Source organism: Durio zibethinus, chromosome 4 (genome assembly GCF_047325235.1).
Source record: "Durio zibethinus cultivar Kanyao isolate XHJ-2024 chromosome 4, ASM4732523v1, whole genome shotgun sequence".
NCBI classification, from domain to species: Eukaryota; Viridiplantae; Streptophyta; class Magnoliopsida; order Malvales; family Malvaceae; genus Durio; species Durio zibethinus.
Genome location: NC_143165.1, coordinates 31,909,275 through 31,931,695, shown reverse-complemented (window position 1 = coordinate 31,931,695; position 22,421 = coordinate 31,909,275). Strand labels below are relative to the sequence as shown.

Below are 22,421 nucleotides of genomic sequence, written 5' to 3'. Positions count from 1 at the left end.
GATTTTTTTTTCTTTTTTCAATCTTTTCTTTTTTTTTTTTTAATTTTTGTCTTTCTAAATCTATGTTATAAATTTTTGATAAATCTCATCATTACTAATATCACGTGGCAACTTAAACTATTTTTTATTTTTTATTTTTTAATTTCTGCCTTTCATCTTTTTCCTATTTTTTGGTTTTTTCTTTTTTTGTGTTTTTTAAATTAGATATTAAAAAAAAAACAAATAAATGTGTACACATGACATCCTATTTTGTTTTTTTTTTTACACTTTTTTGTTCTTTATTTTTTTAATTAAATAATTTTTGCACAAGAAATTGATAAATAAATTGTTGAAGAAATATGTTGATAAAAGTATGTATAACAAAATAATTTGTATCTAATAAGTTTCAATTCGTCGGGATTCAAAAGATGCGTTTTTTTTTTTTAATTTGGGATCAAATCTAATTTTTTTTCAAAAATTCGGGTCATGTTGTATATGAGTTTAGGATGTTTTGTCATACCCGAGTATATATAAATATATGTTTAATTATTCATTTAATTATATATACGTATTATATTAATAAAATTATAATTTGATATCTTAATTTAATAAATCTACATGTTATCATCATTTGGCTTTCTTTTTTTCTTGTAATTTCTTTTGTTTTTTAAAAGATTTTTTACTTTTTAAAATTAGATAAATTTATAAGGAATAAGACAATAGATATATAGATGACAAAATAATTTATATCCCTTACTTCTATTCAAACTGATTTAATATGTGTCAATTTTCAAAAAATTTAAAATTGAGTCAAGGTTTTTCTTTTTTTAAAATTGAGATCAAGCTGAAGGTGGATTAAGATTTTTCGTTTTGCCCCAAGTATATATATAATTATATATATAATTAATTATTTTAATTATATTTATATTTATATTTATTGTTATATTAATAAAGCTTTTATTTAATATTTTAATTTAATAAAAATACTTTATTTATTTATAATTAAGATATAACCCATACATCTATTATATAAATTTTATTTATTGTAACTTTTGTTTAACATTCATTTAAGGTATCGATATGATATCTTTTTTTTTTGTCTTCTTTAATATTTTAAATTTAAATGAATTTAAAAATCTAACGAAATTGTCCACATGACACCTAAATTAGATTTTTTTCTTTTATTTTTTTAATTACATAAATTTTGCAATAAAATGAGTTGATGAATAGGGATAGCAAAATAATTCGTTTTTTATGGGTTTTGATTTGACTCGATCTGATAGGAAACTTGTTTTTTTTTGTCGTTTTTGTTTTTATTTTTGTGTTTTTTTAGATAAATGTTATAAGAAAATAATATCAATGAAGATGTTTATATAGTAATCCCTGCCTTTGTTTATTTTCTTTCTTTTTTTATTTTATTAATTAGAGCCGGCTAATAGAAATAAGAAAATAATCAATATCCAATAGTTTTTATGCGTTTGGATTCAATATGAGTTTTTTTTTTTTTTTAAATCGATATCAAGTCAAGTTAGGTCACTTTTTTATATATTTTTAAATCGATATCAAGTCAAGTTGAATCACCTTTTTATAAAAAGTTAGATAGTTAAAAGTGAATTTAAGATACTTTGCCTTAAGCCACCCAACGGTATGTATAAAAATATATATTTTATTATCTTTTTAATTTTATATTTATATATATTATATCAATGAAATTATTATTTGTATCTTAATTTAACATATTAACATTGACATGGCAACTCGATGATTTTTTTCTCTTTTTTTAAAATTTTTTTCCTTTTTATTATATTTTTTATTTTTAATTAATCAAGTTATTATTTAGTGCATGAATTTAAAAAAAAAAAATCATTCTTAAACCTTAATTGAAATGTCCACATAATACCCATTGAACTCTCTTTTCCTTTTTTCCCTTTTTTTAATTTTCTTTTTTTAATGCTTTTTTAAATTAATTTTGTTTTAAAAAGAAGCCAATGGAGATTTCTACGTTGTACTTTCATTTGACCTTTTTTTTCTCTTTCATGTTTGTTTATATTTTTTTAATTAGATAAATTTGGTAATAAGAGATATTGATTGATAGAAATGTCAAAATAATTCGTATCTAACAGTTTCTAATCTATCTTAATGTGATAGGGGCGATTTTTTTAAAATGGGGATCGAGTTGGGATGGATTGATTTTTTTATAAGATATGAAATTGGGGTGAAAATGTGTTTAAGATGTTTTGTCCCGACTTATTTAAGGGTTATATAAAAGTATATATTTTATTATTAATTTAATTTTATATTTATTTATGTATTATATTAATGAAAATTTTAATACTTTAATTTTAAAAATTAATATATTAAATTCAAAGAGTGTGTCTATATAGCACTTTTTATGTGTTTCATTTTTATTTTTTATTTTTTTATTTTTTACTTTTTATGAATTTTTTTGCTTCATATTTTTTATTTTTATTAAATATATTTTGTTAAAATAAGAAGTCAATTTAAGTATTCACGTGTCACCCTTATTTGTTTTCTTTTTTTTTTAATTATATAAATTTTATAAAAAAATTTATGAATAAATATGAAAAACAAAAAAATTTTGACCCCATCGCAACCTGTAGATTTCCACCTAATCTTCCACAAAATGTGAATGGATGTGCATATTTCACTCACCTACTCGCCTAACAAAAACTTTGGAGCATGAAACACGTGCATGAAATGAGGACGCATGCACAAGCAACAAGAAATTCTGTTTGAAATGAGCAAATCCCTCCTTTATTATGGTAGCTAGGGAAAAGCCACACGCATTGAAATTTCAGTCATGCTCCAAATCTTTCCACATCAGTGAGAGCAGCCTCTACTGGGTACCACCACTTGCACCAAAGAAACCTTCAAACTTAGAATTTTCCTGCCTTAGTACTTTTGTTTAGGCTTTTTTGTTTTTTTTTTCAAGAAAGGAAGCCATAAAAGAAATGATTACAAATATTAAATTTTGAATTAAAAATTATTAGATGTTAGCTTTTAAAAATGATTCATAAATTAACTAGGTTAAACTTCGGGGTTGAGTAAATATTATTTGTTTATTATATTTTAAACTATCTTAGTGGGAGAGAAAACAAGGACAGTTAGCTCCCAACTTTTGGCTAGTTTCTAATCAAGCATAGTATTAACGATACAACAAGATTTTAATTCAACAAGATTCAATTTTCAATGAAGTTACTGGTGAAGCTTGTTGGAGACTTTGCTCTTCAAAAGCAAAGTATATGCTTTAAACCAGGAATTTTGGAATCGACTTCTAGTAAGTTCGCGGTATTCTAGGAAATAAATAAATGTATTGTACATTTGTTTGAGACTTGACAGCTTCAGCATTTGTCTATACCGGAAAGAGTTGAGACTTAATTATTATGGGATTGATGTTCTCTATATGTCAAAATCGAACAACTCTGTAAACCATCGCCATGAATGATTCATGAACCCCTCTTTCTTGCTTTCTTGTCTGTGAGTGTGAATGAGTATTATATAACTTTACGAAAATCTAAGATTTTTATCCAAACTTGTTACTTTCTAGTCATTTGAATTCAAATCAAATGTTATAATTGTTATGTTATAGAATGCGTCAGAATTACCTTTTTGAAAACTTTATCATGGATCGAATTTGATAGCCTTAAAACTCAAAATGACTTCGATGCCTTTCCATTAATTTCCTTCCTATTGTAAAGTAAATAGAAAAAAAAGAATGGCCTTCGATCTTCAAACGATGATGATTTGGACCAGTAAAATGTCATCCGTCTATATATCTTGATGATAAGGCTAGGTATTTGGTATGTTGAACAATAAGGGGCGTTCATTCGTTTTTCTCCTTTAATCTTTTGTATATACGTCCCAAGCTAGACTTTCAAAGACAATAAAAATAGTTAAAGAAAACCATGAAAACGACTATGAAAATACAAATTTGAGTTTCATTCGGAGTTAATTTGGGCATGAATTTAGCCAACTTTTTACTTCTATTTAAGGATGCTAATGAGGCCATTGTAGATCTCAGGAAGTAAAGGTTAGTAGGGTGGCATCTCCAGAGTTGCTGTTTTACTTTCCTCACGCTCCTCAAAGCTAAACTTTTTCTGAACACCTCTACAAATCACTTAAACCTTACATAGTTCACATAAAATGGGGCCGGGAGTGGCCATGGACTTCTTTTCACCCTCGGGCAAGGTTAACGGAGGCAACTCAAAGAAGGCTTACGTAACGTTCTTAGCTGGTAATGGTGATTATATTAAAGGGTGGTGGGATTAGCCAAGGGTTTATGCAAGGTCAAGAGTGCATACTCGAAGCTTCGTATATGGAACGTAATTAGAATCATATCTATGCTTCAGATTATTGCATTAATTATTACAAATGGAAATCGATACCACAGATTTGTTTATCATGATGTCGACGACATTCATATCAAAAGTCGAAAGGAATGCTTCAACATCACATAATTAATTTCAGAAGAAATTTTTATATAATAAGGCCGTAATCCAATGATAAGATAAAAGTTATAAATTTTAAAATTCAAATTTCAAACTTTTTAATCTAAGTCTTAATGATAAATGCATGACCAAACTGAATTAAATTTAAGCTTCAAAAGTAATTTTTTTTCCTACCAATCTTCAATCTTTAATAACTAGTAATTAAAGAAAATCAGCTATATAGTACAAACAGCAAGGCTTGAGAATCTAGGATTTAATCATGTAAAACCCTAAATTTTAAATTCTTAAAGGAATTATGAGGATACCATGATTTTAATCCTACCTTAACATATATATGCAATTAAAATTTGAAATATATATACATATATATTAATAATATTTATGAGATGTGCTAAATGACTAGTGATGATGTTAACTATTACAGTTTGAGGAGTACAGCAAGATGGTTTATTTGGATGCGGATATTCAACTATACGATAATATAGACCATCTGCTTGACATACCAGATGGCTACTTGTATGCTGTAATGGACTGCTTTTGTGAGAAGGTATGGAGCCAATCGCTCCAACACTCCATTGGTTACCGCCAGCAGTGCCCTGATAAGGTGACATGGCCGACCGAGATGGGATCTCCTCCTCCTTCCTACTTCAACGCCGGCATGTTCGTGTTTGAGCCTTGCCGTTTGCAGGGCAAGTACTGAGTTATCTCCTTTTTTTTTTTTTTTTTTTCCTTTTCATATTCCATTTTGATATTAACAAAATCAAATGGTTTTTCCATATTTTGTATATCAACAAAATCAATTAGTCTTTTTTTTTTTAATTATTGTTTTCTTGTTGATTGCAAATGGACAGGATTTCTTGAATATGTTTTTCCAAAAAATGTACAAACCCATTCCTCTTGCATACAACCTGGTTCTTGCAATGTTATGGCGCCCCCATAGAATGTGGAGCTTGAAAAAATAAAGTGGACCATAAAGGTGGTCCACTATTGTGTAGCTGTAATTATTATTCTTTTGCCTTCTTCAAATTCATTACCTTTTAACTTATAGGCGTAATTATAACTAATAATGGAAATTCAACCTTATTGTCTGCATTTTCATTTTTCTTTTTTTTTTTTTTGTTTTGTTTTGGAAATTAAACAATAAATAGCGATCAAAACCCTGGAGGTATACAGGAAAGGATGATAACATGGAGAGAGAGGACATCAGGACGCCAGTGGCTAAATGGTGGGATATTTACAACGATGAGTCTCTGGATTTCAAGGCTGAAAGCCCTGTTTCAAAGGCAGACCATACAACGTTTTCAAAACCATCACTCATGGCTTCAATGCCTGATCACCAAGCCATGTCCTATATTCCTTCTCCCTTTGCAGCTTAAAGCTTAATAGAGAGCGTTTAACGTAAAGTTGATGTAATCTTATTCCCATCTTCTTAATTTTTTTATTATTATAATTTTAATCACATATATAGAGTACTACTTAAAATAATTTATAAAAGTATTTAGCCTTACTTACATAAACTTTACTCGCAGAAGAATGTAAGGGCTTTGTTTATTCTCTTGAACACATAAACATGAATATTCTTCCAAAGTGAACAAAGTTTCTTGTAAATCCGCTGGGGCTCATTGAAGTTAGTTTTTCTTTGTTGATGATCTGTACCATAGGAGTCTGAACTTGATTTTCAAGTGTTATATATATATATATTTGGGTTGCAATTGAAATATGAACTCTAGATTTTCAGTTTTTAGAGTCAACTCTAATATCAATGAACTAATAAATTTATTAGTGATTTTCAAATTTATTTGAATTAATAAATTACAAGTCACTTTCATCATAATTTAAGTTTCTAGACTTGTTTATCAAACTTCAATTTAAGATAAACGAATTATCAAGTTTTTGATTTAGCTATTTAAAACGTTTCTTGAATTCATTTCTTTTGCAACTTTTTTGAAGCTAGTTAATTATTAATTCATATGTATGAGCTTATTTATAAGTAAAGTAATTCAAGGAAAATAAAAAGAAGGAAAATTATCATATTCACGAATTATAAGGCGATTTTTTTAAAAAATAAAATTAAAAAAAAAACTCTCTCAAAATGCTTTTAAAAGATACTTTAATTCTTTTTATTTTAAAATGCAACTTTTGATCCTTTGACCATATTCTAATGTTGTTAATCAACCGCTAGGATGAAAACCATAATCGAAAAAAATAAAAGTTAATAAAGTAATGATGAAAAATTCTTTTATCTAAATTTATCAAATCAAGCAATAAATTAGGTATAATTTTTTAAAATTCTTTTTCATTTTAAATTCTTCTTTTTTTCTTCTAATTTAATTTGAATAATTTTTTTTCATTCAGATTTATATTTTTAACTCCAAAATGAGCATTTTATTTGTTAATAAAACAATCTTAAGTAATTCATTTCTTTTTTCATTTTTATTTTTTTTCATAATGATGGATCTCTTTTTTATTTGCTTATGAGTTGATAAATTTGAATAAAAATGTTTTTATCATTAAATAATTAATTTTTCAATTTTAATTATTTAAAATTAATTATATCTATTCACATTGGTTAAGTAGTTGTTGACTAGGTCAGAGTGTCTTTTTTAGAGGTATATTGAGAGATTTTTTGGGTTTTACCTTAAATGTTTGTATGTACATATGTTGTATAAGGTAATTGTTTATATTGTTTAACTAAATATGCATATATTTTATTTGTACATACATACAATAATTGATTATAATATTGAGTTAGCACTCATGAAAAATTAAAGTTATAAAGTTAATTTTTATTTACTCTTTATTAATTTTATATATTGTTATTTTTTACTAATTGTTTCTTATCATGATACTAGTTAAAAAAAATTTGTCAAACCATTTTTTAAAATTTTTTTCAAAAAAGTTAGTTTTATTAATATCCATAATATTAATTTTATAGGTTTTGGAGTAACATCCCTTCAAATTTTACTTTTAATTTTTTTATTTTATTTGGTTTTTTCTATTTTTAATTTTATTTTTTATTAGTAAATCTATGTAAAAAAAAATCTATAGAGTTAAGGATGATAAAATAATCTATATATATATATATAATGGATTTCGATATATTCTAATATAATATAAGTGCATTTAAAAAAAAGAAAAAATAACTCATATATTATGATTTCGATTTACTCTAATTTAACATAAGTGCATTTAAAAAAAATCAAAATCGTATCATAATTTTTTATTTTTTAAAAAAATTGAGGTCATGTCTAAAACAGGCTTAAGGTATTATGCCTTGCCTCATATATATATATATTATTTATTTAATTTTATAATTATATATGTATTATATTAATAAAATTATTATTTAATATTTTAACTTAATAAATTCACGTGTACATTATTAGGCTTTCCTTTCTTTTTTGTCATTTTTTTTAGTTTTTAATTTTTTTAATTAGATAAATTTTGTAAAAAAAAAATAATGAAAGTAAAAATAACAAAACAATCCATATCCGATAAGTTTCTATTCGCTCGATATAATATGTGCTTTTTTCTTTTTAAAACTTTGAGATCGAATCAAGTTTTTATTTTTATGAAAAATAAACTTGGGTCGAAAATAGGTTTAGGATATTTTATACTATTTTATGTGTATATAAAATATATATCCATTATTGATTTATTTTTATTTTTATATATACACTATATTAATAAAGTTATTATTTAATATTTTATTTTAATAAAAATATATTTATATATAATTAAAATGTAATTTTTATTTAAAATAATATTTTCATAAATATTATATTAAATTAAAATTATTGAATTAATTTTTATCAATTTAAGTCAAATACGAAATTATAAATATATGTAATGGGTCCGGATCAAATATTAATAAATGATAATTTGATGTCAAATCATAATCAAAATTGGATTGAATTAGTAAAAAAATAAGTCAGAGTTAAGCCACTTCCCATTAAATCGGCTCTTTATTTATCTAGGCCATTTTTTTAAGTTTTAGTTTTTTTTTTATTTATGTATTTTAATATTTCTTATTTATATTTTGAAAGATAATTTGATAATATAAGTACCCACCTTCTTTGACTTTTTTTTTAAATAAAAATTTTGTAAAAAATGATGTCAGCGGAAGTAAAGATATCCAAACAATCCATGTCAAATAAGTTTTGATTCGTTAATCCAATAACAACGATTTTTTAAAATTAGAATTGGATAGGGGTAGGATAATTTTTTTTCTTGAAAATCGAAGATTGATTTAAGGTCGGCTTAGATGTTTTTCCCTACCTCATTTGGGTATATATATATATATATAAGAATATATATTTTATTATTTATTTAATTTAATTTATATATTATATTAATAAATTTAATATATTTATTTAATAAAATACTATAATTATATACAATTAAGAGATAATTTATATTAAAAAATAATGCTTTCATGGATGTGGTATTATTGAATTAATTTTATTTAATTAGATTGGATGTGATTTATATATATATATATATATATATGTATGTATGTCAGTTCGAGATCATTTATAAAAAATAATAACTTTGATATGAAATTAGAGACTGAGCGGGTATAAACTTTTTCTCTTTTCCTTTTTTTTTTTTTTGTGGTTTTCTTTCTGTTTTGTAAGTTTCAATTTTCTTTTTCAACTATCTATCTTTTTGTTTTGTAAGTTTTAATTTTTTTTTCAACTATCCATTTTAATATTTTTGACTAGATAAATTTAGAAGAGTATATTTATATTTAATTTGTTATATAAGTTATGATAATTAAATACGTACATTATCCATAAATTAATTGATAAATTTTCATTAATTATTATTTTGATTAAAAATTATAATCAAAATTATACTCACTTATTTAATAAATTTAATATTATTAATTACAAATAAAAAATTTAAATCCACAGCAAAATGCAGTGCTAGGTTTTTTTTTTTTTTTTTAAGATTAAATGGATTTCATCATTTATCCTTAAGAGAAAATTAAACAAAAAAAAAAAAAAATCGACGAAGGGCTAATTTCTATTTTTTTTAAAAATTAAATTTTTTAATTTTTTAAATTAAAATAAAATATGTGTATTTAATAATGTAAGACATATAATTATAAATTATATATTTAAGATAATTTTAATAAACGTTCACCAATAAATTTTGAATTCAAAATTTCTTTATTCAAAAAGTAATCTTAATCGATTGATACAACTATTTATTAATATTTGAGGAGCTAATTTCAGTTGTAGGAGTTTGGGTATCATGGTCTGATGGGCGAAAGACTGAAGAAGGTCAAAGAAAAAGTATTTGACTAACAGAATCAATAATCACATCTCACGTTATTCTCACCTTTTCTGAGAAAAAATTTCTGCTTGAACATCACCGACAATCGCGTTTTATTTTGACAAAAAGCAACAAAAATTTTGTTCTCATCTGGGATAAGATCCCACCCACCAAATCTGTGTTTTTTTATATTCTCCAGTGAGATGGGTTAGGTACTTAAGTGCAGAAACCCAGAGACTAAAAGCGGCCTATTTCTTTCAGCCTTCTGGCTTTTCAGCTCAAGATTTCAGAAGCTCCACCCCAAATTAAACACCCCAAGAAAGAAACAAACAATATGGATCTCCTTGCTGATGTTTCAAACCCACAAAATTTTGAACCCCAAAGTCAAATATCCCATTTGGCTCTCGACATAGGAGGTTTGTATCGTATCCTTTGATCTTTGAATTTTCTCGCATTTCCCTTTTTTTCTGGGCCAAGTTCTCATTCAATTTGAATTCTTTCTATTTACTACGTTGAATTCCGCTGTTTTTTTTTTTTTTTTTTATTCTTTTTGGTTTGTTGATTTGGACTACTCTATTATGTCTTGAAAGCTACTTCGCTTTCCCCACCTTAGCTTATCTGTTTGTCAGTCCGTGGTTCTCTGTTTCCCAATTCTTTCTTAGGATTTATTGCTCTTTCAGCTAACTGACTGAAATATTTATGGAACCTCCCAGACATGGCCTAGCGGTTATTAGAAGAGTTTGGGGTCTAAGGTTCGAATCCTTCTCAATTGTACTGATATGCACTGAAAAGAAGAGTGAAATATTTATAATAATGCCTTTTCTTTTTCCTTTTAGAGTATCTAACAGTTCAAGTTTCAGAGTAACATTTATTACAATCATCTATGTTGGTTGACAGGATCTTTGATCAAATTGGTATATTTCTGGAGAAATAATGATCGTGGTAGAGATGATGATGAGCAAAGGTCTCACAATGAGAGTGTTGGTGTTTCCGATAGTGATACTGGTCAACCTGTTCTCGAAGGACGGCTTCATTTCGCAAAGTTTGAAACTAGCAAGATAAATGATTTCTTGGAGTTCATTCATTGCAAGAAACTTTACCTTGGTGGTATGTTTGCTTGCGATTGTTATAATCCTTATTCCTTAGACAGAGTTCTCCTTGAATATAAGTAACTTCTGGCAGATTTTGAGTGATAATCAAGAAGTATGTTTTTAACTTATAAGAGACAGTATGATTGCCAACTGCCATAGGGTCTCATTTAGCCACCTGAGCTGAATAATAGGGTTCTCTAGATCTTATTTGAATCTACATGAGGATTGAGCTGCTTAACTTCAGTTTTGATTTGCTTAAGTGTTCTAGGCTCTAGAGCATATTGGCCCAACTGGCAATATATTACTCCAGAAAAAGAAAAGGTGCTCACAGACATTTGTTTCGTAGTTCTCAGGGTGAATTTTAGAGATCATGTATTATTTTCTTGGAAACACTATTTTATATTCAGTGATATTCCTACTTTTGCATGTTAGGATCATGTGCTTTGGGCAAAAAACTCCTTAATCTATTTTTTATAAATAAAATATCATATTTTATTGGAAATTATTTGTTCTTCAATGGTTAGTACTTAGGAAAGCATCTGGCATTATTAACCATGGGAACAAGTTTGTTGCCATTGCTCATTTGAAGTCCTTATTCCTGAATATGCTTTAGAAGCACATTTTATCCTGACAGTGCTTCAGCTTGTTTTCTTATTAATAAATGTGGATTCAGGTTTCCGTGATTGCACTGCTCCTTCCAGTGACAAGATCTTTATTAAGGTAAAATTTCATTTCTATGGTTTTTTGAAGAAGTTCAATTGATTTCTAGATATTCTGTTTTATAATCTACATAGGAGCTAGCCATTCTTATTAATTGATAAATTTAATTAACTAATCATGTAACTAATGCTCTTTTCTTTTCTCTTTTCGCATTTTATTTAAATGACTGCTTGTTTTAATTCTATAGCCATTTACTGCTGTGAGCACTTATTTCTCTCTTACTGCTTGTTTCTGTTGTATTTTGAAGGATGTTTTGCAGTATAAAGATATCTTACACAGCTAATACCTGTTTGCAGGCGACAGGCGGTGGTGCTTACAAATTTGCTGACCTATTCAAAGAAAAGCTTGGAATTACTCTTGACAAGGAAGATGAAATGGACTGCCTTGTGACTGGTGCAAATTTTTTGCTTAAGGTGGGATACTGCATAAATGTATGTTGGTATGTACAAATTGGAGTCTTTCTTAATTTTCTTATTAAAGTCCTCTTGTAAGATAAATAGTCTTTTAACCTGCATCTGTCTTGAAGCCAATAATCTTTTCTGTTGTCCTCTGGAATATGTATGTATGCTCATGTTTATTCCCTTTTCTCTTTTTGGAAAATTATGCATGCTTGTTTCATATATTTGAGTTCATTTTGGCTTTGTCTCTTGACTATGATATTTTCAACAACACAGCAAATTATACGATGTAAGTGCAGAATTTGACTCCTTTGCCTTTAGCTAATCTATCATATTCAACAGCATGTCTAACTGGTTAACTTTTTACTATCTTATGGTATGGGCAGCTTGTGTGTGAGTGAGACAGGATCTGCAAGGTAGAAAAGCTAAAATCCTAAACTAATGAGAACAGGAATTGCAAATTATGCAAAACAAATAACTGAGAACAAGCTTTAATTTTTTTTCCCTGCCGGAAATTCGATGGCTGTTCCAGGAAATATTATGAAACATAGGGCATCAAAGTGGATATCTGAACCGAGTTTTAAGAAATTAAGATAAAAAATGTGCTGTGGTAGCTGTTAAAAATTTCACTGCAAATCATACATTCCATTCAATTATCAGTTCCAGAGCTATTGCACATTTGGAGAAAGCATCAGGTGTTGCAATGTCTATTTGATGGCAGAGCTCCTTTATTTTTAAATATAGAGAGAGAGCTATGAGACTATTCTAGTTGGTTTTGTAATGAATTCCGAGTCTTTATGGCATCTTAGCAAGCTATATCTGGAGTGATTTTTAAGTTTTCTTCTATCTTCTTTCGTCTTCTTAGATCTCTAAATTTAAGAATGTACTCATGTCATAGTTTTTGAAAACGAAAGAGAGTATTGTTTATACCTGGAAGGTTTTGGTATTTATTTTATACTCACAGTCATGATATTCTCTGAAAGTTTATGTAAACTTCCCTGTAGTTTTTTCCTGTTTAGGGAGGAGGAATATATTTACCAATAGAAAATATTCATGGCTGCTGAAATACAATTTTAATTTTACATATTCGTCACATGTTCAATAAGGGTTAGCAAATAGCTTCTATGTGTTTTTTTTTTTCTTAATATCTACCTGCATGTTGTTCTTTGGGTAGGCAGTCCACCAAGAAGCTTTTACATACTTGGATGGTCAGAAGGAATTTGTTCCGATTGATCATAATGATTTGTATCCTTATCTTCTTGTTAACATTGGGTCTGGTGTTGGCATGATAAAGGTATTCTTGTCATCTTCATTGCTTTGGTAATATCTAAGGCTTTTAATATCTATAATTGATTGTCAGTCTTTTGGGTATATAGGTAGATGGAGATGGCAAGTTTGAGCGAGTTAGTGGAACTAACCTTGGAGGTGGCACATTTTGGGGTTTGGGAAGGCTTTTGACAAAGGACGAGAAGTAATGTCTAGTCTAATCTTATTTTCCTATCATTTAGTGTTTCACAACCAATGTGTTTTCTGTCTCAGTTTTGATGGGTTGCTGGAGCTAAGTCATCAGGGAAATAATAGAGTTGTAGATATGCTTGTTGGTGATATCTATGGTGGAACAGGTTATGGAAAGGTACAGAGATGTCTATATCATAAGTTCCTAACTTAGATTATGAGAACTTCCCTTTCTCCATGTTGATGTACGTATGTTGGAGTTTTCATATAACATGACCTTAATTTGTTCAACATAACAAAAGTCTGTAAATTTCGATATTTGATTTTCTGACATATAATAAAAAACTGTTTCACAACCGTTTTACTAATGACAGATTGGTCTCTCTGCAACAACCATTGCTTCCAGCTTTGGCAAGGTCATTTCTGATGATAAAGAGCTGGAAGATTACAAACCTGAAGACATCTCCCGCTCCCTTTTACGAATGATTTCAAATAATATTGGTCAGGTTAGTTGTGGTGTGATGATGGTTTTCTGGCATATTGAAAATCAAATGTTTATCACAAAACAGTGATAACCTTGAACAATTGCTTACTAAGATGGAAAGTTGGATCAAACTGGCAGTTATAGGGCTTTTGGCCTTAATGATAATAGATATTGCTTCCATGCTTGGTCAGTCAGTACCTTGTTTGGGCAATCATTCCAAGGATTAGTAACTCTTTCGGGATCAGGATTGTAGGCTGTTGTTTTGCCTAATTGGTTTATATGGTTATGCTTTGTTAATCTACTATCATCACGAGTACAAGTAAGTTTTTAACCCAATTATGTGTGTACTATTTTGTCGGGACTAGCTTTTAGGTCTTCAGTATTCTGATTGTATTTTCTGTTGGGTCAAAACTATATTTTCTTGATTTCTTTCTTGTTAGTATCTTATGGTATAGGTCATGTTTGATGTATAGGATTATTGATAGGATAGGATGATAATCATCCTATATATCTAAAGAAAGGGATAAGGATTGTAAGGAGGATTAATATCCTCTTGGCATACCGTTATTCAATCTTCCCCAAGTGGAGAGGATTATTTTTAATTCATGGGATTAAACTTACATGTCCAATTATACCCTTAAAAATTATATAAATAATTTAAATTGTATAAATTTTGAGGAAAGATAATTTTGACAAATAAACAAATTATCCTATTTTAATTCTTGCATACATCAAACACAAATAAGATGATATTATTTAATCTAATTCTATTCATAATAATATCTTATCCTATCTTATCTTAATCTTGTGTACCAAACATGATCTATATGCATTATGCTTTAGTAAATTAAAGCAAAAGAGATTTAATACTAATAGTTGTTTTGTTGGCCTCATTTTCTTTTCTTTTTTTTTCCCAGATCTCTTACTTGAATGCACTTCGATTTGGGCTTAAGCGGATATTTTTTGCGGGATTTTTCATTCAGGGTCATGCCTATACTATGGATACAATTTCTGTTGCTGTTCATTTCTGGTAAGTATTAGTGTATTAGTTCTTCATTTGCAGTCCTCATCATAACACATTTATATATTCCCTTACATGAACCTCAAATGATTGTTCTTCAACACTTGATGCTGATGGCTGAATGATTTCATTTTGTCAAGTTCGATTCATCCATTAAGTGAAATTTTCAGTGAAAATTAAAATGTGAAAGCCTACCTTTCCAAAGGTAGTTGTAATGACGACAAAATTGCAAACTTTGATTCAATAAAAGGTGGAACAAAGAACTCCCTCGAAATAAATAAAAAGTGAAATAAGTTCTTGAGCTGGCCATCTTATTTTTCTCTTGCTTATCTGCTACATGATTCCAAACGTAGACTTCAGGTCAAGTTGCCTAGAAGTTTTCATGTCACAACTTTTTTGCTTTCGCCAATATCCATCTTCCATGACTCTCAATTAATTTATCTTGGTCTCTTCTCTGAAATGCATGTCACAGGTCCAAAGGTGAGGCCAAAGCAATGTTTTTGCGGCATGAAGGTTTTCTTGGGGCACTGGGTGCATTCATGAGTTATGAGAATCAGAGTCTTGATGGCTTGATGGTCCATAAAATACTGCAAAGGTTCCCCATCAGCGCATCCTCTGCCGGAAATAAGATTTCTTGCTCATTAAACAGTGATCCAAATGGGAATGAAAGTATTGAGTGTACAGTCCGCGGAACGTAGCATCTACAGCCACTTCCTTCGCACTTTGATACAGCATACAAGGCGGAAGTGATTCTTGTGGAAAACTCTAGGCACCCATGCAGGTCTGCAACATAGTTGATACATTGTAGGAACAATAATGTAAATGGAAAGCGACTGGAGAACAACAAAGACAGTTAGATCTCACAATTAGACCAGATTCTGTTGCATCTCTCCGTATGTTACATGTGCTATATACGTAGCTTTTTTTTTCTCTAATGAAATCATTTACTTCAAACTGCTTTTCTTCTGAATTTCTGATGTAGATTTTTCCTGGATGTATACATTTCATTACAACTCTGTATGTTTTGTATAAAATAATTTATGAAAAATGATTTTTGTATTTCTTTTTGTATTTGTTTGACAAAAAATTGGTTGATTAATGAAAAATAATTTACTGATCAGTGAAAAAAAAATTTTTTTTTTTTGAAAACTGTCTTTCTCTTTTCAAAAGAAAAAAAAAATCGAAAAAAATCTATAGGTAAGATTATTTATCAAGTGCGTGAGTACAATTATACTCAAGCTAAATAATATTTTTATTATTTTAGTAATTAATATTAAATAATATAAATTATTATTTTCAATAATAAATATTTTAATTTTTTTTTCAATTTAAAAGATATTATTCTTATCTTATTTATTAATGTATTTATATTATTATTTTAATAATATTTTTGTTATGATTTAATAATAAATACTTTCTATATAAAATATAACTATTTTAATAGTATAATATTTTGTATTTTAATAATAAATATTACTATTTATTATTATTATATTAAAAATAATATTTGAAGAATAGTAATACTATTTTTAATATTTTAAAATATTAATATAAAAATAGTTTTCTTTCAAGCATTTTCTATATTAATATAATATTTTAATATTAAATATTATTATTAAAATATATATTATTTAATATTAATAATTTTAATAATGAATAATTTCAATATATTTTAATTATAAATAATTTTTAATATTTTAATAGTTAATATTATTTGAAAATAAAATAAAATTTTCAGAAAACAGCCAAATAATAAAAAAAATTTATTTATTCATCCAAACAATAAAAAATCTCTACTTTTTCATAAAAAATAAAATTTTTTCTGAATATTTTCTTGGTAATCAACTTTCACAAAACAAATAAAGCCTTGGAATCTAGTGCGACTGCCATTCTACTATATGACCTTTCTCGGGTTTGTTTTGCTCGACAAGATCTATTTCTCGTGCTTCGAGTTCAAATGACTTAAGGTCACTTAGGAGTTCTGTGCAGTAGACTCCAACATTTTTTGGGGGGCTAATCGCATCTTGAGGTGTATTTAGATAAGCATCATAGGACTCAATATCCAATCTCACTGTCACCATTGACTTTAGTCCATTTAAATAGCATCCTGGATCTCAGTATCCAATCACACATAATGTCACCGCCACCATTGGTTTCAATCTCAGCGACTAATTTTATCGCCCATATGAAACCTTGATAATATAAGTTTATCAAGAATGTTACCAAGTAGCTTCCATTGGATTGCTAGTTGATGCCATGAGATTCCTCAATAGCATCCATGTGTCCAAATACTTGTTTCAAAATCATTATAACTTCAACAAGAGACTTAACGTAATTGCTGGCCAGATGCAATAAAGGAAGAAAGAGATGGGGAAGACTGCTGATATCCAAACATAACAACTCGGTTTGAAGATGCCAATGTTCTTGTTTTAATTTATCAATCGCGCTTTACTAACATTGAACTGGAATTACAGAAGCGATACAAATGTTTTGAAGTAGAGAAGAATCTTTCAAAAGTTCAAATAGAAACATCATTACAATGCTGTTGGACAATTTTGAAATAAAATATTGAAGCAACTGACTACAGATGAATTTGAACCAATCAAAAAGTAGATGATTGGGCAGTTAACGGTTTCTTGCCATGCTGCTTTGCATTTCTCCTACGCAAGTTCCATCTTTCTTTAATGTCACATATCTGATCAAGTTGGTGATGTTCATTTATTTCCTTAGATAATCTAAGCTCCTTGTTTGAATTTTCAGAGTCACAGCCACCCGTGAGTCTGGCAGCTTCAGCAAGTAGATCATTTATCAACATCTCAGTGGTCTTGGCAGTAATTCCCCTTAGATACCAAGAAATGGGTGGGGGAGGGACAATGGCTGGCTGAATAAGTTGGTCCAAGCTCACCTTTGATCCAATCCTTCCTTTACCCCCAGTACATGAACAGTAGTCTGCCCACGTTTTAGGTTTGAAAGGAAAGCAGGTTTTCTCATCCACAAAAACAGGTTCTATTCTCCAGTGACCTTCAAATTTTTTCATGAATCCCGTGTTTAATTGTTTGAACTTCATCTGTTAACAGTCATCATTAGAATTAAGAGTAACTGCTAGTAAACCATGCATGATCTTTTTGCAATCAACTTATGCATTGAGTAATCTGAACAGTATAAGTTTAAGCAAAAGATATTAAATGCTTGGCAGCCAAAATAGAACATTTAACGTTGAAGTTAACTCAGCTTGGCAGCCAAAATAGAACATTTAACATTGAAGTTAACTCATCAACACAAAAACCAAAGTCTGCCTTCTTAAAGAGAAGGCTACCTCATGGATTTTTTAAAATCAAATAATAAGAAAAAAAATCCTTACTGAGTGATCTTCTCTGTTTTGATCCACTAGAACATGAACTGAGATGGTTCCTGACCACCAAAGGAATCTCCACAAAGCTGCTTGCTCCACTTCAACCACCTGTCTTTGACCTTCATCAACTAAAACCTTTCTAGATATCACTTCCTGAAACAGAAGATCAGCTTGTTAAATAAAAATCAAAATTTCTAAAACTGCTTGATACATTGAAGCTAGGAATTTCATTGCCACAAATTGGTAGTTGTACCGTGATATAAAACTTAACATCTACTATTGTGGGTGAAAATGTACCACTCACCTTAATATTTTTGAACACTCTCTTGTTATCAGGATCAGTTACAATATTATACACTGCATCTGGGGGCAACCCAACATCAACTTTCGCCTTAAGGTTGCAAAGAGAACCTTTTGGTACACTGACCTGCCAAGAATAACATTAGATTTCTAATACTTTGCAAATTGACAGATCCTTAGGATAAAATATCAAACAAAGCCATCAAGAATGTAAGATGACAGCAATGTAGTGCAAACATTGGATTTATAATTACCTTTAAAACTAGAAACCAAGATTTTTCTTCAATGTTTTATATATGAATGAAATAGTACTACGAACTTGTCATGTTCTAGACTGATCTAATGTTAAAACCGTAGTCTACGATTAGACACCATGATCGAAACAAAGGATTCTTTACCTTTATTTCTGGAGGTTGATTGACCCATGAAGGATTTTCTCTCCAAGCTTGCAATTGTTTCTCCAGATCAATCCCCAATCCAGTAGATGAACCATTCTCCTTCTGAAGAAAAGAGTCCACTGATTTTATTCCATCATTATCTTTTGCTAATCTGTTGCACTGTGAACGTGACAAAAAACAGGGATTCATCATTCAAATTCTGATAGAGAAAAACCCATCTCATCAACACAGCCTTCCATTAAATAAATTCCACTCTAAGTAAGAGCTATGACTAACCTTAAGACAATTTTGAAGTTTGCGACGTAGCTTAACAAAAAATGCAGAAAATGCTGGATCGAGAACTTTGGGTTTTCCATTTCTTTCACTCCTAGGAATATCTATGCTTATTTTTTTCTCTTCCATCTCACCTGTTAAAATCTAAACATTAATACAAATGCTAATCCACTACCAATTAAAAGATGTGTTCTTTTTCATTGCTTTGGGTAAGACAACTATATCAGCAAGTGATTGATATCCTACCAAAATTTCCCAAAAATTTACACAGATCAGATGTATTACGGATAGTAGAGAATGCATCGTTGCTTGGTGGCAAGATACTTTGATAACTACTATAGCAGTAAGGTGTTAGTTTCATGACCATGCCGCTTTTCAAATATTAGATGCAAAGTGTATTAACCACCAAAATCTGTACAACTTTGAATAAGTACAGGATGAATGATATAACATAGAACAAAAGCTTATCCGTTGAGGTTAAATGTACGTTTGTCATCCTATGTACCATAGATAAAATAAAACAGACCCATAGTTAAATTAACAAACCACCAAAATAGAACAGACCCTTAGTTAAACTAACAAACCACCAAAATAAAACAGACCCTTAGTTAAACTAACAAACCACACAGACTTCAGGATTATCTATTGTATCTGTAACCTCAAACCTTACAACATAAAACCAGAGTAAGAAATCATATTCTGATTAGATGTCCAGGACATGTCAAGAACATTACGACATATCTCTAATTTCTACTTCAGCCACAGAATGTGAGGGGATGAAATCTTTCCAATTTGTTTACCTCAGTTAGCAATATCTTTTCATGTCTTTTCATCAGTTGATTAATTGAAAGTATATCCGCTAAAGGAAATATTTTTGTACTTAGAAACCTGGGTAAGAATAAAGGAGTAAAACCATCACAAACTCCTACAATCAGATTAAACTAACAATTATCCCCACAGACAAACCCTTGATACAATTAATCAAATAAAGCCAACCTTTAAAGTAATGCCAGACAAAAAATTTATGCATAAATGAAACAGCTTTGAGCCAAAATTATTAGCAGCACAACATGGTATGCAACAAAATTCAAGATTCTCCTTTAATACGGACCAATTGGAATCACTACCCATTAAAAGTTACAATGAAAAGATAAAGGCAGCGACCAGAAAACCCAGAAACAGAAACAAATAAGCATCCAAGCAGAAATCTAACAGCTTTTGCAATGAAAAATCAGGACATAGAATCAGAGAAAATGGCTTCAACTTACAGCGTGGATCTGTTGACTAGAATATTCGTTCCAGTTGAGATTCCACGTGAAAAAAAACAAAACCCAACTTTTAAAATTCTGCAGTTTGGCAATGGGAAATCGTCAATGGATTACATTTTACCGTTCTTTTCTTTGGAATTTTAAAAGATCGATTCAACTGGTGAAGCACGCAAATCCGAGGCGGCAACGAGATTGGCCGTGGGAAGGCTCTTATCAACTTGTACGTTTTCAATAAGGATGAGCGAAATTTTGATTTGAACCGATTAGATCATTGAATGAATTCGATTAAATTGATTTAATTTATTGATTTTAATTATAATCGATTTAAGGTTAAATTAATTAATATAATTAATTTTTAATTTTTAAAATTAATAATTAAATTAATCAAATTAATTAATTTTTTAATAAGTAAAGATAAAAAATTAAGATAAATATTTTTATTTATTTTTATTTCATAAAATATTATTAAAATTATTAAAATTTTTAATCATTTAATTGAATGATATTTAAATTTAAATTTTATTGAATTGAATTTATAATTAAATAATTATTTATAATAAAAAATAATATAAAAATTAATTATTTAATTAAATCGATCGAATCGAATTAATTTTGATCAATTTTATTATGATTAATTATTTAAAAATATTTAATTAATTCGATTATTTATTAAATAAAAATTGATTAAATTGATTATTAATTTTTTTAAATCAAACCGATTAATTACTCAACCTGACTTTTTATGAATAAAAATAATCTTTATGGTTGAGAAAAAAAAATTAGAAACAGAAACCAATATATTAGATTGTTTTAATTACCGACGTAAAATCCTTGTATATTTTTATATCAATTTTCTTCCTGTTTCGTGTTTTTTTTTTTTTTTTTTTGAAACAATTGATTTGTAATTTTCAAAGATCTTTTACTTTATTTGAAAATCTTACCCGCATCCACAGAGGCTATATCTTGGAAATGTTTTGCTTAATGGTGATTTTTTGCTTTCACCATCAATGAAAGAGAACCATTCAAATAATCTAGTCAAAGGGTATTTTTATTATTTAAAATTTTTTAAGGTATCTTCTTATTATGAAAGAGAATTATCCATTGCATACAGGAATTGCTAGATTTAGAAGGAAAACAACAAAGCTTAATACCTTAAATTGTTTTGTATTTGGATTTTTTTCGTTATACTTTCTCAATATTTTCATTTTTGGAGGCTATTATTTCATTCTTAGCCAATGTCCTTGTTGTTGGCAAAAGATAAAAATGAAAGAGAAATTAAATAGTCACAGACTCACCGAAATTGCAGGAAGCTAGAGAATAGGGGGATTGGAGAGAGAAAAGTGACGTGGAATTTTTTCGGTGACAAGAATTTAACTGTACAACACTACACGCTTTTGGGAATAAAGTCTAAAAGCACACCACTCAAGGAAATAAGATTACAAAATACCTTTGTTTGGGAAAAAACTCGTGAATTTCAGCTTTCTTTTAATTGATAATTAATATTAACAATTCTTGTGAGTTGAAATCATAGTTCTCTTTCCTTTGTGAATTTTAACTTTTTTTTTAATTGATAATTAATATTATCAGTCATATTCATATCAATCTCTTAGGAGAAAAAAAATAATAATATCACAAACATGAAAAAAGATATTAATGGTGACTTAGCTGATATCGAAGCCCTTAACTACGATGATCTGGACACTGTTTCGAAATTACAAAAAACTCAAAGATACATTGATATATTGCATGTTAGTTTCATGCCTTGACAATTGCTTTTGTTTTTTATCGGTTGTTAATACTTGATTGCTTTGTATCCTGTTATTATAAAGAGACAAGCTCTAATTTTGTGTGTAAAAATATTTACTGAATTTTTGTGTGTTTAAGTTTCTCTTGAATATTTCCATTCTTAATTCTGTTCAACATAATGCAAAAA

General features: G+C 28.5%; 2 protein-coding genes and 1 pseudogene across 9 annotated transcripts; 2 read left to right on the top strand and 1 right to left on the bottom strand.

Moving 5' to 3' along the window:
* Positions 1 to 3,736: 3,736 nt before the first annotated feature.
* Positions 3,737 to 6,037, top strand: LOC111288006 (galactinol synthase 1-like; annotated as a pseudogene).
* Positions 6,038 to 9,695: 3,658 nt separating this feature from the next.
* On the top strand, positions 9,696 to 15,956 carry LOC111287720 (pantothenate kinase 1-like). Of its 7 annotated transcripts, none has more exons than XM_089759903.1 (11): positions 9,696 to 10,144; positions 10,442 to 10,480; positions 10,626 to 10,835; positions 11,493 to 11,539; positions 11,787 to 11,952; positions 13,112 to 13,231; positions 13,314 to 13,408; positions 13,477 to 13,570; positions 13,767 to 13,898; positions 14,794 to 14,906; positions 15,370 to 15,956. In XM_089759903.1, exons 3-11 carry the CDS (start codon positions 10,791 to 10,793, stop codon positions 15,593 to 15,595), a joined length of 1,038 nt encoding a protein of 345 aa, XP_089616029.1. In that variant the 5' UTR covers positions 9,696 to 10,144; positions 10,442 to 10,480; positions 10,626 to 10,790; the 3' UTR covers positions 15,596 to 15,956. The 7 variants fall into 7 exon arrangements, with proteins under 7 accessions (XP_089616029.1, XP_022734128.2, XP_089616030.1 ...); XM_089759905.1 differs by having other exon boundaries at positions 9,734 to 10,144; positions 10,409 to 10,480; XM_089759906.1 differs by having other exon boundaries at positions 9,735 to 10,144; positions 11,462 to 11,539; positions 11,836 to 11,952.
* A 1,344-nt stretch (positions 15,957 to 17,300) lies between these two features.
* LOC111288480 (uncharacterized) lies at positions 17,301 to 20,770 on the bottom strand. Of its 2 annotated transcripts, none has more exons than XM_022879385.2 (6): positions 20,489 to 20,770; positions 19,224 to 19,354; positions 18,948 to 19,106; positions 18,554 to 18,676; positions 18,259 to 18,402; positions 17,301 to 17,964 (listed from the first exon to the last, which is right to left on the bottom strand). In XM_022879385.2, the coding sequence occupies exons 2-6, from the start codon at positions 19,347 to 19,349 to the stop codon at positions 17,500 to 17,502; spliced, it is 1,017 nt and encodes a 338-aa protein (XP_022735120.2). In that variant the 5' UTR covers positions 19,350 to 19,354; positions 20,489 to 20,770; the 3' UTR covers positions 17,301 to 17,499. The 2 variants fall into 2 exon arrangements, with proteins under 2 accessions (XP_022735120.2, XP_089616028.1); XM_089759902.1 differs by lacking the exon at positions 20,489 to 20,770 and adding an exon at positions 20,021 to 20,103.
* Positions 20,771 to 22,421: the final 1,651 nt, after the last annotated feature.

Coding starts and splice junctions, on each gene's coding strand:
- LOC111288480 (XM_022879385.2), bottom strand. CDS start 19,349: ATGGAAGAGAAAAAAATAAGCATAGATATTCCTAGGAGTGAAAGAAAT. Junction 19,107..19,223: donor AACTTCAAAATTGTCTTAAG/GTTAGTCATAGC, acceptor TCACGTTCACAG/TGCAACAGATTAGCAAAAGA. Junction 18,403..18,553: donor GAGTGTTCAAAAATATTAAG/GTGAGTGGTACA, acceptor CTTCTGTTTCAG/GAAGTGATATCTAGAAAGGT.
- LOC111287720 (XM_022878393.2), top strand. CDS start 10,063: ATGGATCTCCTTGCTGATGTTTCAAACCCACAAAATTTTGAACCCCAA. Junction 10,145..10,625: donor TTTGGCTCTCGACATAGGAG/GTTTGTATCGTA, acceptor GTTGGTTGACAG/GATCTTTGATCAAATTGGTA. Junction 13,232..13,313: donor CTGGTGTTGGCATGATAAAG/GTATTCTTGTCA, acceptor TTGGGTATATAG/GTAGATGGAGATGGCAAGTT.